This window comes from Jaculus jaculus, chromosome 19, assembly GCF_020740685.1.
Source record: "Jaculus jaculus isolate mJacJac1 chromosome 19, mJacJac1.mat.Y.cur, whole genome shotgun sequence".
Lineage (NCBI taxonomy): Eukaryota > Metazoa > Chordata > Mammalia > Rodentia > Dipodidae > Jaculus > Jaculus jaculus.
The window spans coordinates 13477021-13493652 of NC_059120.1; the positions used below are offsets into that span (position 1 = coordinate 13477021).

Genomic DNA, 16632 nt, shown 5'->3' on the forward strand with positions numbered 1-16632 from the left:
GAGATAAACATACTTTAAAACCAGCATTGATCTATAAGGGTATATTTTAATATCAATGAGAAAAATTTGCTATAAATTTTTGAAAGCAGTTTTTCTAATTATAGTATTCATACACAGGAATATTTATAGTAAGTTTCTTGCTTTTAAAATCTTACATATTAAAGACAGTGTGTTTTTTAAATTCAGAAGAGAATTTATTCTTTACCTGTTTGTTATGATAATTTGGCAAATACTTATATATATTTATATCTTCAAGAAACTAAATGTAGCCGGTCATGGTGGTGCACGCCATTAATCCCAGCACTTGGGAGGTAGAGGTAGGATCACCAAGAGTTCAAGGCTACCCTGAGACTACCTCAAAAACAAAAGAAAAGAACAGAAACTAAATTTATATTGATCACAGCTTCAGGTCACTGAGATGAACTTCCAGACCAGGCACAGTTATGGAGGAAGGGATTTATTGAAGCTTGCAGATCCAGGGAAAGTTCCACAGTGGCAGAAGAAGCTGGCCCTCTTTCACAGGTCCAAGCAGACAGACAGAAGCCACAGCCCAAAAGCCATACTGCACACTTCAGGAACTCCAGGCAGAACTAGGCACTTTGCATATCTTTAGATTGGAATTTCAAACCCACCACCACACCTTAAGATCTGCCCAGTGACACCTCCTCCAGCCAGGTGGCTATAGATCCAAACTACAAACTAATAAAACACTGAATATATTGGGGGCCATCTACTCAAACTACCACAGTCACTTTTCTAAACCTTAACAATCTGACAAAAGGTGTTCATCTCGGTGACAGCTTTGGCCTCAACACTTCCCACATCTCTTCAGTTTGCTGCCTGGCTACGGCGTCTCCTGAGTAGTCCAGACAGTTTGCATTCCACATCCCAAGGCCCCGCAAGCTGTGGTCTTGGACGTATGCTGCCTTTAATGAGATGCTCTGAGGGTTGTCGTACCACACTTGATGAAATTGGCCCTTGGGATCCTATACACATAAATGAGGATGGAAAGTTAAACCATTAAATCAGATGAAAAAAATGTTAAATTCAGTGATTCAAAAACCATAAAGTGAAATGTGAAATTTCTACAGCACAACACTTTGTTGCAGTGTTACTCTATAACTCTACATGTCGTCTTTCTAGATATTACTGTTCATGGCACTTAAGATTACACAATAGAGAGTACACAGATGTATTCCACCTAAGGACTTTCTCTTGTCCTAGGATTCTTCCCTTGACCACTGTAATGATGATTAACTAAGATGGATCATTGTGGAGCTGTTGAAAGTACAGACTCCAGAAGAGCCTGGCAGTGCACACCTGTGCTCCCAGCACCCAGAGGCTGAGGCAAGAGGACCATGAGTCCTAGGCCAGCCTAGACACACAGTGAGACCCTCTCTGGAAAAATAAAGAGTGAAGATTCATTCTTGTGCCTCAAGCCACATGAACTCCTGTAGGGCTCATGTGAAATCTGTGTTTGTTTTGTATTTCAGTGGTTCATTTGGTGATTCTGATATGCAACCAAAGTTAAGAAAAAAAAAAATCACTACTCTGGTCTGCTAAAACTATCTTATCTTACTTTTTGTACTCCCTACAGTTCCTGGAAATGTGCCACACTAAGAGCTCAAAGGATTGATTGTGTTTACAATAAATTGACCAAGTCAAAAGGTAATGGCAATGGAGGAGCAAAGTTACGCCTTCCCAAGGCTCACAGAACTGACCCTAAAAGCTGTTAGAGGGAAATCCATGGGTCCCATAACACATGAGACACACTAGACTCCAGTCTACACACACAGTGCCACTTTCAGGAAGAATACAAGTGAATGGGTAAGAGATAAAAGGAAAAAGAGCAGATCTAGGCAAAAAGAAAATGAATAAGAAAAAAGATAAGAGAACTATGACTACAAATAATTCTTCTTTTTTTTTTTTTGGTTTTTCGAGGTAGGGTCTCACTCTAGCCCAGCTGACCTGGAATTCACTATTTAGTCTCAGGGGGGCCTCGAACTCATGGCGATCCTCCTACCTCTGCCTCCTGAGTGCTGGGATTAAAGGCGTTCACCACCACACCCGGCTAATTCACTCTTTTTTTTTGTTTGTTTATTTGTTTTTGGCTTCTGAGGTAGGGTCTCACTGTAACCCAGGCTGACCTGTTATTCACTGTGGAGTCTCAGGCTGGCCTTGAACTCAAGGTGATACTTCTGCCTCCCAAGTGCTGGGATTAAAGGTGTGCGCCACCAGCCCGTCACTCATTTTTATATAGACCTGGGAAAGTTCTTGACAGCAATTCTTAATGGATGCCACTAATACTTTTATGGTAGCACTTTTGGAATTAGAACTGTTTTGTGTTTAAGTACAGCGGACTCATTACATCCAGGCATGACTTATTCTTGTGCCTCATTCTTGTTGCACTTCCAGAACTATACAGAGTCATGCATACTCTAGTGACTGCTGCAATTCCTGACAGAAGTGCAACCTGGAGAACCCGTATCACAGTGGACTCAGGAGCAAGCAGACTTAAAGACGTACACTTGAACTTGCCATCACTCTGGCTGGAACTTTGAACTTCTAAAAAATATTGTTAAGAAATTTGAAATGCCTGGAAATAGTGAAGGATCACATGGAAAACAGACTGATTGAATCCTGGTTAAAACACACGTGTTTCAGAATACCAAGTCCAAGGTGAAACTGCTACCACTGAAACAAAATGACAAAGCAAAGTGATTCTTTTAACACACCCAAAACTTGATTTTACTGTATAATTTTACAATGAATAACAAAAAGGGACATAGCAGTAATAAGAAGGCTTTTTAAGGTGCTATTAAAAGGTCTCTTCTGCTCATAAAAATGTTTTCTGAATTCTTTGGCCAGTAAACTTCATAGAAACTTACTGTATACTCAGGACTCTTTAGAGGAGAGGAGTTCAAAGTTCTAAACATATAGAAATGATACAGAAAAAGGGATGCTAGTGATACTCATTTTATCAGCCTGTGCTGTGTCTTGTGTTGAATGTCCTGCTGAGCTCCATTAATATATACAACTAGGGTTGGACAGACGGCTTAGTGGTTAAGCGCTTGTGTGTGAAGCCTAAGGACCCGAGTTCGAGGCTTGATTCCCCAGGACCCACGTTAGCCAGATACACAAGGGGGCGCATGTGTCTAGAGTTTGTTTGTTGTGGCTGGAGACCCTGGAGTGCTCATTGTCTCTCTACCTCTTTCTCCCTCTCTGTCCCTCTCAAGTAAATAAAAATTTAAAAAAATGTATATATATACACACATACACCCACACACATAGACAACTAATACATGATCATCAAAAGTATGGTAAAGTATGTCTAAGAAATAAAATAAGCATAATAACCTCACAAAATAATTTGGGGGCTGGGTTAGTAGCTTATGCCTATAATCCTAGCACTCAGGAGGCTGAAGTAGGAGGATTGCCAGGAGTTCAAGGCCATTCTGAGTGCCTGGGTTATAGAGAGTCCCAGGTAAGCCTGGGTTAGAGTGAGACACATCCAAAAAAAAAAAAAAAAAAAAGATGGATGGATGGATGGAAAGAAGGAAGGGGAGGAGGGAAGGAGGGAGGAGCCTGGGGGTGGAGAGAGCGCAGCAGCGAGGACCTGCCATGCAAGCACACAGACCTGAGTCGGACCCCACGCCCATGAGAAAAAGCCACACGTGCCCTTGTAACCCTGCACTGAGGAGGTGGAGATGGGTGGATCCTGGCCAGCTAGTTTAGTCTCATTGGCAAGGTCCACGCCAATGTTTTCTGAGCTCCTATGTAAAAAATAAATAAATAAAAATAAAGTAGACAGCATTCAGAAGGAACAACTCAAGGTTGTCTTCCAGCCTCTTCACCCACTCATACACACATGCATGCAAACCCAGACACACAGGTATACCCACCTGTACCTGTTCATGGAACACAAACGTACACACACCCAAATGCCCACACGTGTGAAAAAACATTCTATTCTTTCAGAGAAACTAATATAGTTGTTAACAGAGGATGTGAGTGGAAAAAACAATAGATAGATGTTCAAGGGTTCACTAGTGCACTTAGCGAACTAAATTGAAAAGATCCATTTACACACATTTGTGACTGTAGTTAGCAGCATATTTAAGTATTGCATATTTAAAAATAGCTGACAGGCAATTTTAAGTGATCTTCCCATAACAGAAGATTGGTGAAGTAAAGGGTAGGTTAAAGAATTGAGTTAACAATGTACACTAATAACAAAGCACATTGTATATCATAAATTACACATTTTTTCTTGATTAAAACTTTAGTTAAAGGATGTTTCTGCATCTTTTCTTTCTTTTTTTGTTATTGTTTTTGTTTTGTTTTTCAAGGTAGGGTCTCACTTTAGCCCAGGCTGACCTGGAAGTCACTTTGTAGTCTCAGGGTAGCCTTGAACTCATGGCGATCCTCCTCCATCTGCCTCCCGAGTGCTGGGATTAAAGGCGTGCGCCACCACACCCGGCTTGTTTCTGTGTCTTTTCATTAAATAAAATGTATGGCAATGATTACAGAACGCCATGTGTTGGGATGTGTACTATTATTTCATATGTATTTCTACATTACATGTAATTGATTACCGTAGCTGTTACCAAACTATGTCCATAGAACACTGCTCCCTGGCCTAGTTTGAGAACTCTAGGTTAAACATTTAAATGTCTTCATGTGTTACAGTGCTTTTTAAGTCCTTTAAGACAGTGTTGGACATCAGGAATCTCTAAGGCAGGGCTGAGAAGAGGCTTATGAGCAAAGAGGGCCTGAGTTTAATCCCCAGCACCCACATACAAAAAAGAAATCTACAATTTAGAGATATATTGTCAAGTGTATTCTAAATATTTTTGAGGTATGAAAAAGATTTCATTATGCTAAAAGTAAATTATAAAAATATGATTTTTATATGTCTCTAGACTAGAAATTTCTATTGCCCTTGCTAAACGTGTACCATATTCCCTTAGAATATGTAATATTTTTGTCTCCTTTTTGGGTTTTTTGTTGTTGTTGTTGTTTTTCGGAATAGGTCTCACTCTAGCTCAGGCTGACCTGGAATTCACTATGGAGTCTTAGGGCGACCTCGAACTCATGGCGATCCTCCTACTGCTGCCTCCCGAGTGCTGGGATTAAAGGTGTGCGCCACCACGCCCAGCTGTCTCTAATTTTTAGCAATACATATAGTTGTGAAATAAAATGTTGTGATATAGTTTTCTCACTCATAAAACTCATGATGGCTAAACCCATGTGCTGATTTCAGTCTCATTCCTTCTTATCTGACTTGCAGAACCTTGAGGCTATTTTGAAACAAAGGATTTCACAATATTAACCTACTTTGGCACAAAGCTATTTAAGAAGCAAATTATTTTAGCAGAATTGTCAACTACTAAGGAAGTCCTGTTGGTGACACCCACATTTTTAGAGCATTATTCAAAATGAAGTGGTCCAAGAGCACTACCCTGTGAACAATTTCAGTTGTCCCCAGGACTCGATGACAAGTCACCCATGCAAACAGCAGTCTCAATGTTATGCCCTAAAAGAAAACTTAAAGAAATTCTTAATACCAAATATCTAATTGTAAAATACACCATTAAGTTGTGACGTCTTACTTTGTAGTTAAAATAAGGAGCCTGTTGATCTGCATCCCACTGGCTTCCAGAAACTGAAGTGTTCACTTGCTTCATGATGGTCTTATAGGGCACCTGACGTCCTGCAGCATCACTGCATGGAGCCCCCCGGAAGGGGACCTTAGCAATAGTGCACACTCCACCCTAGAAACACAAGCTGTGTTCATGGTACACACTGTCAAACATTTATTGCATGAACTCTTTTTGGGGAGAAGTCAATGAGCTCTTACTCTGCCAGGCAGGGAACTTGTGACACTCAAGACCGATTCCACCGGAACTCACTCTGGTAAACTAATGGATTTAGTCACCTATCTTTCAAAGCATGCACAAGGTCTCATCCCAACATGGGTCACAGCCTCTCTGGGGTGGATAGGTGAAGCTCCTACCCTTCATCTTCCACCCTCTGAGACACTCTTCCCCAGAGGCCAGCAGACTTCATGATCAATGCCTGCAGCTTGTACATGGGGCAGCTGAGCTCGTGGATGAGGGTCTGATGGCCTCCCCTACCATCTCCTTCTATAGGAGAATGGGAGCAGGCTTAACTTGAAGAATCAAATCTCTTGTGTACAGTCACAACTGCTTCTGGTAAAAATAGCAATAGTTGTTTTGTTTCTTACACAGGACTGCATCCTCCAATGCATAGTATAAGAGCCAAATAACAAAAACAAGAAATCACATATTAAAAATAAAATATATGCTAGAAATAACCCACTTATATAGAATAAAAGTTAAATTTCATAATCAAATGCATGACTCAGAAGCTTCCATGTACAAAATTACTTAAAAATGAAATTTTACTCTCAAGGTATATTTCAGAAACTAAAAAAATTTTATTATGTAGTCATAGTGAAACAAAATGTATAATAGAATAACATCACCTAACAAGTGATCTGTTCTTACCTCAGAAAAATTCAAGCAGGTGTAATCATAACCATACCAGGGAATGCCCATTACAAGCTTCTTTGGATCAATGCCCATCTTGATGTAGTCACTATATCCTAGTCAAGTAAGGATAATAAAAACATCTACCTTCATTTTCTGTTAATATGTTCATATAAGCTATGCATCTACTCAGAATCTAAGATTGTAGAAATTAGTACATTTATGCAATATACTAATAGTGTTTTTCTAATATGATATTATAAAAGTCATCACTTAAGAACTGTAAGTCCTGTGTCTTGCTTCCTAAATCATTTCTTTTGTTAAACCCTAAGCTGTATATTTATGAGAGAGAAAGAGGTGTGTGGGGGGTGGGGGGGGAGCATGGACATGCCAGGACCTCTTGCCCCTGAAAACCAACTAACTCCAGACTCATGCACCACTTTCTGCATCTGGCTTTATGTGGGTACTAGGGAATTGAACCCAGGCTAGCAGGTTTTGCAAACAAATGCCTTTAACCACTGAGCCATCCTCAAGCCTACCGTTTCTTTTTGAATAAAACATCCGAAACAAAATTTACAAAATGTAATCCTAGGAGTAATGAAACATTGCAGGGAAGCACATCAATATCATATTGACTACTGAGGTGGTATGTTTGACATACTAGATTTTAACATTTCAGAGTTGTTCAAGAAGTCAAACATTCTGACAATGGCATACCCTGAATTCCTTACAGAAGTTGGTTTTACACATTTTTAAGTGTCCTGATGACAGTTGGTGATAAGAACTTTATGCATACTTACTTTGCAGTAAATAATCTGTATTTGGTAGGAAACAGAAAAATGAACAAATTCTACAACTATCCTTGTTCAGTGCTACAAAACATGTTTGGCCAAGAACAAATACATACAGACTATCTAATATGTACAGTTGGATAACTTCATGGCTTTCCAGAGCCTTTACTATTATTCTAACCTGCTTAATATCCAAAAGGGGTAGGAAAATATTTCATTTTTATAATGTCTGATAAGAGCCTTTTATTGACAGAACACAATAGCATGATTTCCATGAAATGGTAGTCACACCATTTGGGAATCTTGAATTAAATATTTCATCATTTAAACGTAGAGTTGAAACCGTCTTTGTCCTTCACCCCACTAGTGTATCTAAACAAGTCATGATTAAATTAGGCCAGATTCTAAGCTTTAAGCTTCTGTATGAAGAAAAAAATATTCATGTCACCAACTAAATCAATTCCAACCATCCCAGGAGCTTCAGTTGAGTCCAAAAGATAGATTTCAAGGAAACTTCTGATCAATTTATTGGTGAGAGATAAACCCACCCACTTTGGAGGGGCTAATAAAAAAGACCATATAGGGCTGGAGGGATGGCTTAGCAGTTAGAGCACTTGCCTGCAAAGCCAACGGACCCAGATTCGATTCCCCAGGACCCACATTAGCCAGATGCACAAGGGAGCACATGCATCTGGAGTTCATTTGCAGTGGCTGGAGGCCCTGGGGTGCTCATTTTTCCTCTCTCTCTCTCTCTCTCTCTATTTTTCTGTCAAATAAATAAATAGAAATAAAATATTTTTAAAAGACCATATGGTAATAGGTAAGAAGTGTTCCAGTAGGAGCACAACTTCTTTCTACTCCCAATCCTGTTACTCTGTGGTAGGGTCCCACACTGTAGCTATCTTTCCTATTAAATGACTTAACATTGATTATTTTAACAAAAATATCCTTCTAGATGTTAGATAAATATCTTTTTATTTGAGTAATATCACAAGTGCTGCATGTGAAGTTAGACTACCCATTTGAGTACCCAATTGTGTGTGTGTGTGTGTGTGTGTGTTTGTACACATACATGTGCATAAAGAGGCCAGAGATCAACATCAGGTTTCTAATCACTCTCTATTCTTTGACACAGGCTCCCTTGCTAAATCTGTAGCTCACCAGTTTAGCCAGACTAGCCAACCAGTGAGCCACGGGAGTCCCTGCCTTCTCCTCCCAGTGGCAGGATTACAGGAATGCACCAGTGCACCTCACATTTAACAAGGGTGCTGGGGATCTGAACTCAGGTCCTCACACTGTGTGGCAAGCACTTAAGCACTGAGCAGTTTCCCCAGAGCTATAGAATTAACAGCTGTGTAACCATTGGGCTCAAACTCCTTTTATCTCTTCTATAATAGAAGATTAATGATAATATATCTCTTAGACCAATTAAGGAAATTTTAATATTTAAAAATTTTTATATCTCTCCAAATTATTTATATTATTTTGTTTTATTTTCATTATTTTATCATTTATTGCATATGATGTTTTACTTTTATTTGTAAAGCAAGCTTTATAAATAGAAAGGGATATAAATAACCTAAAAATACTAAAGGATACCTTAGTGATTGATCTGGAATGACAGTTATTAACAAATGGTCATTTTCTTAGGTTCTTACCAGTTAATGTCTGGCTGTAGGGAGCATTGGCTGCTGCAATACATTCTGACCAGATCTGACTTTGTTCATCATAAGACATCACAAAGAGAAAGTCACAAGCTTCTGCAATTCCAGTGTAATTATAGCACCTCCTGTCTATGTTTTTTGGAGACCAAGCTACATCAAAGGTGACCTGTGGCAAAACACGTATCAGTTACATAACATGATAAACTTGCATAGTATGTCAGATTTTATTGTTATTATCATATATTCCCTTATCTCACTACCCAAGAACAAAGATCTGATTACACAATATGAATATGGGATTCAAAACTTACAGAGGTTGGACTGGCATTTGCCTGCAAAGCCAAAAGACCCCGGCTTGATTCCCCAAGACCCACGTAAGCCAGATGCACAAGGAGGCACATGCGTCTGGAGTTCGTTTGCAGTGCCTGGGGGCCCTGGCGTGCCCATTCTCTCTCTCTCAAATAAAAAAGAAACATACAGAATTAGAACATATCTAAGAAGTATATTTTGTCACTACGTTGAACTGGCCTAGAGTTGTGTATGAATGCACAGTGACCAGCAGCAAGAACTACACAGAAGAGTGGCAAGCCCAAGGCCGGGCTGGATACTCAGCTGACCGAAAGAAACAGGTTTAGCAACTATAGTGTGGTGGGGGCCTTAACACGTGGAAAATAAAAGCACACTAAAAGACTTTCAATACAGCTGGGTGTGGCAGCAACATGTCTTGAATCCCAGTACTCAAGAGACTGAGGTAGGAGGATCACTATGAGTTCAAGACCAGCCTGGGACTACAAAGTGATTGTAAGGTCAGCCTGGGCTAGAGTGAGACACTTACTTATCCAGAGACTCAGAGGTTCCCAAGACCTCATCACTGAAGTAGACCTGAAATGAACCCAACATGGCTCAAGGAAATTCACAGAACAGGGGGCACGACCCACATTCCCCAAAAAGGAGAGTCCCTTTGGAGGGGGGAGGACAGGGAGGAGGCTAATGATGGTACCAACATGGCTGTTTACACACTGAGTATGTACATAACTAGTAAAGAAAGAAAAAGAATTCCAATACAAAAGAACTATGCAGGCTGAGTATCTCACCAGTTAGCACCGCCTGCCTGTGCTGTGAGTCCCCGGTTCACAGTCTCTTCACTTCAGGTCCCATACTCACCAGAGACTTGTGCTTTACGACCCCCAGGTAGAGAGACCCATCAACTCAAATTGCTTGACAACCCATTAAAATGGTCTTGCTTTATGGAAATAGTCAACTGCAACTTGAGTAAAATATCATCTTTCATTTTGAAGGGTATTCCAGCATTCAATAAGGATGAATATTTAAAATAGCTATTTATTACCATAACTAAATATGAATGGAGGCCAGTTTAATATGTAGAAATGTTTTGTTGGGGGGAGGGGGTTCAAGGTAGAGTCTCACTGTACGTCAAGCTGACCTGGGATTCACTATGGAGTCTCAGGGTGGCCTTGAACTCACGGCAATCCTCCTACCTCTGCCTCCCAAGTGCTGGGATTAAAGGCATGCCCCACCATGCTCTAGAAATGTCTTAAAATTTCATAAAATATTTCCCCTTAAGTGAGCACTCTGTAAATGCCTAATAATCAAAATAAATAAATTTGAAACACTTTATATAAAACTTCTTTGGCCAGTTTATCCTTGCCAACTTCCAGACTTTCTCCCAGTTCTCACTATATTCTTGGAGAACTAGCACAAAGGAGATGCTGCTTTACTAATATAAGCTTTCCTCTGTTCTACAGCAAATGTCTATGAGGTGAAACGTTGACATGTTGGGCCCTGTTGTCACCACCTCCTGTTAGAAAGCAGGAGCTACATAAGAGAAAATATTGACCGCCTTTAAGCAGCTAAGTTTCAGCTATGTATCGTTACTCCTCACCTATCACCTCCTGCAAGCCAAGAGTACTTCCCACTGATTTGCCTGTCAAATGCTTGAGATGGTAGTATGAGCATTTACACCAGAAGACAAGAGACTTGGGTTCTACAGTTAGTGGCTGGGCGTGGTGACGCACGCCTTTAATCCCAGCACTTGGGAGGCAGAGGTAGGAGGATCGCTATGAGTTTGAGGCCACCCTGAGACTACATAGTGAATTCCAGGTCAGCCTGAGCTAGAGAGAGACCCTACCTTGAAAAATAAAATAAAAAATTGAATTCCATACTGATAAGCCTTTCCTGCTTGTATAAAGCCATAGGTATACAAATCCACATGTCATCACGTTACCAGTGATTCTTAACTTAATGATGGCCAGCCAGATCAGAGTCACATTGTATAAAAGCAGTTACCCCAGCACTTGGGAGGCAGAGGTAGGAGGATCACTGTGAATTCAAGGCCACCCTGAGACTATATAGTGAATTATAGTGAATTCCAGGTCAGCCTGGGCTACAGCAAGACCCTACACTGGGGGAAAAAATAATCAGTTCCCTGGCTGCTATCACAGCAGACCTGCCTGCTGAGTCAGTGTCAGGAAATGTTGACAGGCTTCCTTGGGCTGTGAGTGCTTTCCAAATATTCAGACTATGGAGCAAGAGAGAAGACTGACTCCCCAGAACTCCGTCTCTTCCTAGACGCCAGTTGTTTCTGTCCTGCACTAGTGAAAGCCAGTTCTGGCCATTCCGGATCCTTGAGGCCGTGCTGCCCACCCAAGGCTGAAAGGTGAGGCCGCGCGGCTGCCTCAGTGCTGGACTGATGTGAGAAGAGACTTGGGACCTTGAAACTCCTTAAACTACAGTAGGAAAGCGGAAGGAAGCCGGGCGTGGTGGCGCACGCCTTTAATCCCAGCACTCGAGAGGCAGGGGTAGGAGGATCGCTGTGAGTTTGAGACCATCCTGAGACGACATAATGAATTCCAGATCAGCCTGAGCCAGAGAGAGACCCTACCTCCAAAAACAAAAACAAAAACAACAACAAAAAAAAAAAAAAAAGAAGAAAAAGGAAGACAGGAAAATGTTTTAGGAAGAACACGCCATAATACTTTCCCATCCCACTAGTATACAACCAAGGTTGTATTAGTCATTCCTCCGTGAACACATACGAAGACTACAGAACAGAGAGGCATGTTTTTACCTGTGATCCCTCAATCTCATCATGGAAAGAGGCTGTGGTTTCTCTGACTAGAGCTGTCAGTGCGTCATACTCGGGGGATGAACAATCCACGTCTTGCTCTATGTCTATGTTAATTCCATCCATGTACTGTGTTTTGGCCAAGTCAACTTTTTGAGCTATCCAGGATGCTCTGAAAGTAGGATCAACGATATCCTTCAGGGATACATCTCCTGGGGGAGGAACAGACATCATCTTTACATGGGCTTTCCACAGTCAAATGCCACCTACCTCCCAAGCCATTCCCGCGGCATGCATTAAGACATTTCATTATTCTGCAGTCCTAAGCCTCTAAATCTTCCAAGTGGAGGAAAAATGTGCCAAAATAATAGAAAACCACTTCTTACAATCTCCACAGGAGTAACATGAGTAGTCATTCTCAAGCTAAAAGCAGAAATTGCAGACTGCAACTAAAGGGCAGCATGCTAACTAGGTACTCACATTTTGCCCAAAACCATAACATGGTACACTGAATACCTTTAAAATATCTGTACTTGGGGCTAAAGAGATGGCTCAGCAGTAACACTTGCCTGCAAAGCCTAACAATCCAGGTTTGATTCCCCAGTACCCACATAAAAACTGGATGAACAGAGAGGCATATGCATCTGGAGTTCATCTGCAGCCGCTGGAGGCCCTGGCATGCCCATTTGCTCTATCTGTCTCTCTTTGTCTTTGTCTGCTTGCAAATAAATGAAAATTTAAAAAACTTAAATCTCTCTTTGGGGCTGGAGAGATGGCTTAACGGTTAAGGCACTTGCCTGCAAAGCCTAAGGACCCATGTTTGACTCTCCTGATCCCACTTTAGCCAGACACACAAAGGTGAGGCAAGCACAAGGTTGCACATGGTGGCTCAAGTGCCTAGAGTTTGCAGTGGCTGAGGCCCTGGTGCGCTGGCTCTCTCTGTCTCTCTCTCTGCGTCTCTCTGCAAAGGAATCTCTCTCTGTAGAGGCTGTAGAGATGGCTCAGCAGGCAAGAGCACTCACTGCACAAGCCTGAGGACAGCACCCACACAAAAAGCCAAGGACGGCTACCCAGGCTTTTGGCTCCAGTGTTGGGGTACGGAGGTGGAGACAGGATTGCTAGGGCTCTGGTCAGCCAGTCTAAAAAAAAATGGCGAAAGTCCCAGGACCAGTGAGAGACCCTGTCTTGAGGAACTAAGATGGAAGTTCCACAGAGGACACCTAAGGTCCTCCTCTGGCCTCCACACGTGCACACAGAGCGTGGACATCCCACACCACATATATTACATACATCAAAAAACAACCTGAAAAAATATCTGTACTTGTGAAAGGTCTGTATTTATTTTTGCCATCTTTCTTGCTTTACAGTTCTTCCAGTTTTACCTTTGCTCTCTTGTATTAGCTAGTATGTGAGCATGGTTTTTTTTACAGGTTCCTTACATGTGTGCGTTTTTCTCTTCAGCAAGAAGGATCCTTTCAAGTATTTTCTGTAGAGCTGTTTTTGTCTTCAAATATTCCTTTAGCCTGCTTTTGTTGGGGAATGTCCTTATTTCCCCGTCTACTTGAATGAATAGCTTTGCAGGATAAAGTAACCTTGGTTGATAGTTGTTATCTTTCAGAACTTGAAATACATCATTCCAAGCCCTTCTGGCTTTTAATGTTTGTGTTGAGTAATCTGCTGTGATCCTGATGGGCTTGCCTTTGTATGTGACTTGAGTTTTCTCTCTAACTGCTTTCAATATATTTTCTTTGGTTTGTATGTTTGGTAGTTTAATTATAATACGGCGAGGAGAGGTGCTTTCCAGGTTTCGTCTGTTTGGTGTTCTAAAGCCTTTCTGTATCTGTACTTGTGAAATGGACTTAACAGCATCTAAGATTAACAAGACAGAAGCATAAAAAAGCAAAGAGCACTTGAGAGAGAAATTCATCAGCTGGCTGGAGCCTACCTTTCAGCACTACTCTGGCCCCTCGTGAATGAGCATGGCACATAAGCTCGGAGTCATACTTTCCAAAGGCTGCTACAGTTGTAATCTGTGACCAGTCATAAGACTTCCAAGTTTTCTGTCCAACATCAAACACAAAGACCTGCCAGAAGAACGGGTAAACATCGTGACTTAAACCAAGAACACCATGTTGGCATCCAAAATCGAGTAATCACCTCTGTGTGCCAGGCACTGTGAAGGGCACTGTGTATAGGAGCAAAGATGATAGAGGGGCACCAATAAAACTGGTGGCAGGCAGGCAGGCCTGAAAGCAGAGCATGATGGCTGTGGCACTCAATACTATGGCAGACACCCAGAATTTGCAGAACGTATGGAAAATCAGAGTGTGGTTGTGGTTTGAGTGTAAAATGTCCCCCGTGGCCTCATAATCCTCTCCAGCAGTAAGTGTACAGACCTGGGAGATTCTAAGTGGGGGGAGGAAAGAACAGGGCTTTGTGGCTAATAAGTAAGAGAAAAGAGTCTGTTAATGCTATGGAACCCTGAGTTCTATGCATGTTTTCTGGTGAAGCTGACTTACAAGAGTATGCAAGTCCAATTTTAAGGCAGTTATTTTTACCTACCAGTTTTCCCCATAGATAATTCTAGAAACACAAAAGACTTGCTGGTCACACTCCTTTTGTCCCAAGGCTTTAACTTACTGATTTGGCCAATATTTATTGAATTCCAATAAGGTATAAAAGATGTACTTTGCTGGGTACTTGGGACAAAGAGGTTAACCAGAGACCGTGGTCCACTAGGAAGTTAATTACAGTGATACCAGTGAGTGCAAGGGGATGCAGGGCCCCCATGGAGGAGGTCTATTAGCGAGGTGGGCAAAAGCACTTCCCTAAGGACTGTACTTTAGGGAGCTCTGTAGGGTTACAAAGGGAATGGGGTACCAACTAATAAAAGAGCATGCTCAGATGAGGGAACAAAAGCCCTACAGCTCACAGGAACTCTTGAGCTCCTGGAAATGTGAAGAAAGCAGCTAAAGAACAGAAATCCTGGAAGTGTGAGGAATCGCACAAAACCAGTCAGGAGGATGACGGTGGGGTCAAGTGACACTTTGCAGAACTTGAAATCCATCGGACTTTCAGGCAAGGTCAGCAGCACTTAGGACCTGCACTGAAGAAAGGTGTGCTGACCACTGAGGGAAGACGGGCTGGGAGGGGCAGCGGAGAGCACCAAGTGTAGAAGTAAGAGCAAACCTTTCTTAATTTACTCAGCCCCCCTCTAACCTTTCAGGATTAACCCTGTATAGCTCAATTTTCTGCTAAGCAGCTCACCAATGAAGTCTTACAAAACATCAGATTGAGCAGCCCATTGTCACTGGACTCAGATCTACCAAAACTTTTTCTATTTTAATTCTGGCCATTCAGTCTATTTAAAAAAAAAATACTGCAGTTGGGCTAAGGTAAGGGCTTAGCAGTTAAGGCATTTGTATGGGAAACCTAAGGACCACAGTTCGATTCCCCAGAACCCACATAAGCCAGATGCACAAGGTGGTACATGCGTCTGGAGTTTGTCTGCAATGGCTAGAGGCCCTGGCATGCCCATTCTCTCTTTCAGTCTGCCTACCCTCCAATAAATAATATTTTTTAATAAAAAGAAAAGAAAGTACTTAAAATGCTAGAGCTGGTGATAAAATGGAAATAACCACCCCTCACCCCCTGGGTTCAGCCTCAGCAAGCAGTCCGAAAGGCACGTAGGGAAGACAGCACACGGTCTAGTACACACTGTCCCACCCAGGCATTTAAACGTCCCTGCCTCAAAATTCGTCTACAAGATTAAGACCTAGGAATTGTTCCTCTTCTAAGAATTTGCTTTCAGACTGAATCGTCAGACTTCCCTCTCGTGCCCGAGTGCCGCTGGTAGTCATCAGACTCCAGTCACGCGGTTTCACCGTTGCTTCGGAAGGGGGGTTTGGTTCAAGCCGACGGAAGCCTTATAAGCCCTTAGTACAGGTAAAAGGAAAGAAAACAAACTACTGAAATCCTGCTTTTGCTAAGCGGGTGCGAGGTTCCCTAAAGGAACGGGCTGATGGGTAGGAAAGGAAAGGAAGGCAAACCGCGGGGCGCGGAGGCCTCCGACCCAGGGAACCAGGCGCGCATCCCCCGTCCCCAGCCAGTGCCCGCCCGGCCGGCCAGCGGGGGTCGGGGCGCCAGAGAACCGGGACGGGGTCCGCCTCCCGCCCGAGGCTCCCGGGGATGGCGCTGACCTCGAAGTCCGGGCGCCGGCGGATCGGACGGCAAAGCGCAGAATCGGAGCACGGGCATCCCGCCCCGGCCAGCGGCAGCAGCGCCAGCAGCACAGCGAGCCCCGGGCGTCCGAGCCGCGGCCCGGACATGCCGGCGAGGACAGCGAGGAGGACCCGGGGTACCGCTGCGGGTCAGACCGAGGCTCAGGGCGGGTGCGAGGGGGCGGGGCCTGCGGCTCGGGATTGCCAGGTGGGCGGGGCCTCAGCTCAGATGCTACCCGATAGGCGGGGCCTGAGGCTCGGGGATTGCCAGGTGGGCGGGGCCTTAGCGCAGATGTTACCCGATGGGCGGGGCCTGCGGCTCCGGGCGTGTCTAGGAGGGGCGGAGCCTGCGGATCCGGG

The 16632-nt window shown here is 42.9% G+C and overlaps 2 protein-coding genes across 4 annotated transcripts in view; one reads left to right on the forward strand and one right to left on the reverse strand.

Moving 5' to 3' along the window:
• Positions 1-3141, forward strand: part of Spata1 (spermatogenesis associated 1) — a 37619-nt gene extending 34478 nt beyond the window's left edge. For both annotated transcript variants that reach the window (XM_045138311.1, XM_045138313.1), the window contains 2 exons: positions 1598-1668; positions 2416-3141. In XM_045138311.1, coding sequence (XP_044994246.1) covers positions 1598-1620 — 23 coding nt within the window. In that variant the 3' untranslated portion in view covers positions 1621-1668; positions 2416-3141. The remainder of the gene's footprint in view (positions 1-1597; positions 1669-2415) is intronic.
• On the reverse strand, positions 628-16400 carry Ctbs (chitobiase). Of its 2 annotated transcripts, XM_004653753.3 has the most exons (7): positions 16252-16399; positions 13998-14136; positions 12056-12264; positions 8962-9133; positions 6531-6628; positions 5613-5774; positions 628-986 (listed from the first exon to the last, which is right to left on the reverse strand). In XM_004653753.3, exons 1-7 carry the CDS (start codon positions 16378-16380, stop codon positions 786-788), a joined length of 1110 nt encoding a protein of 369 aa, XP_004653810.1. In that variant the 5' UTR covers positions 16381-16399; the 3' UTR covers positions 628-785. The 2 variants fall into 2 exon arrangements, with proteins under 2 accessions (XP_004653810.1, XP_044994249.1); XM_045138314.1 differs by lacking the exon at positions 5613-5774 and having other exon boundaries at positions 16252-16400.
• Between the last annotated feature and the right edge of the window lie 232 nt (positions 16401-16632).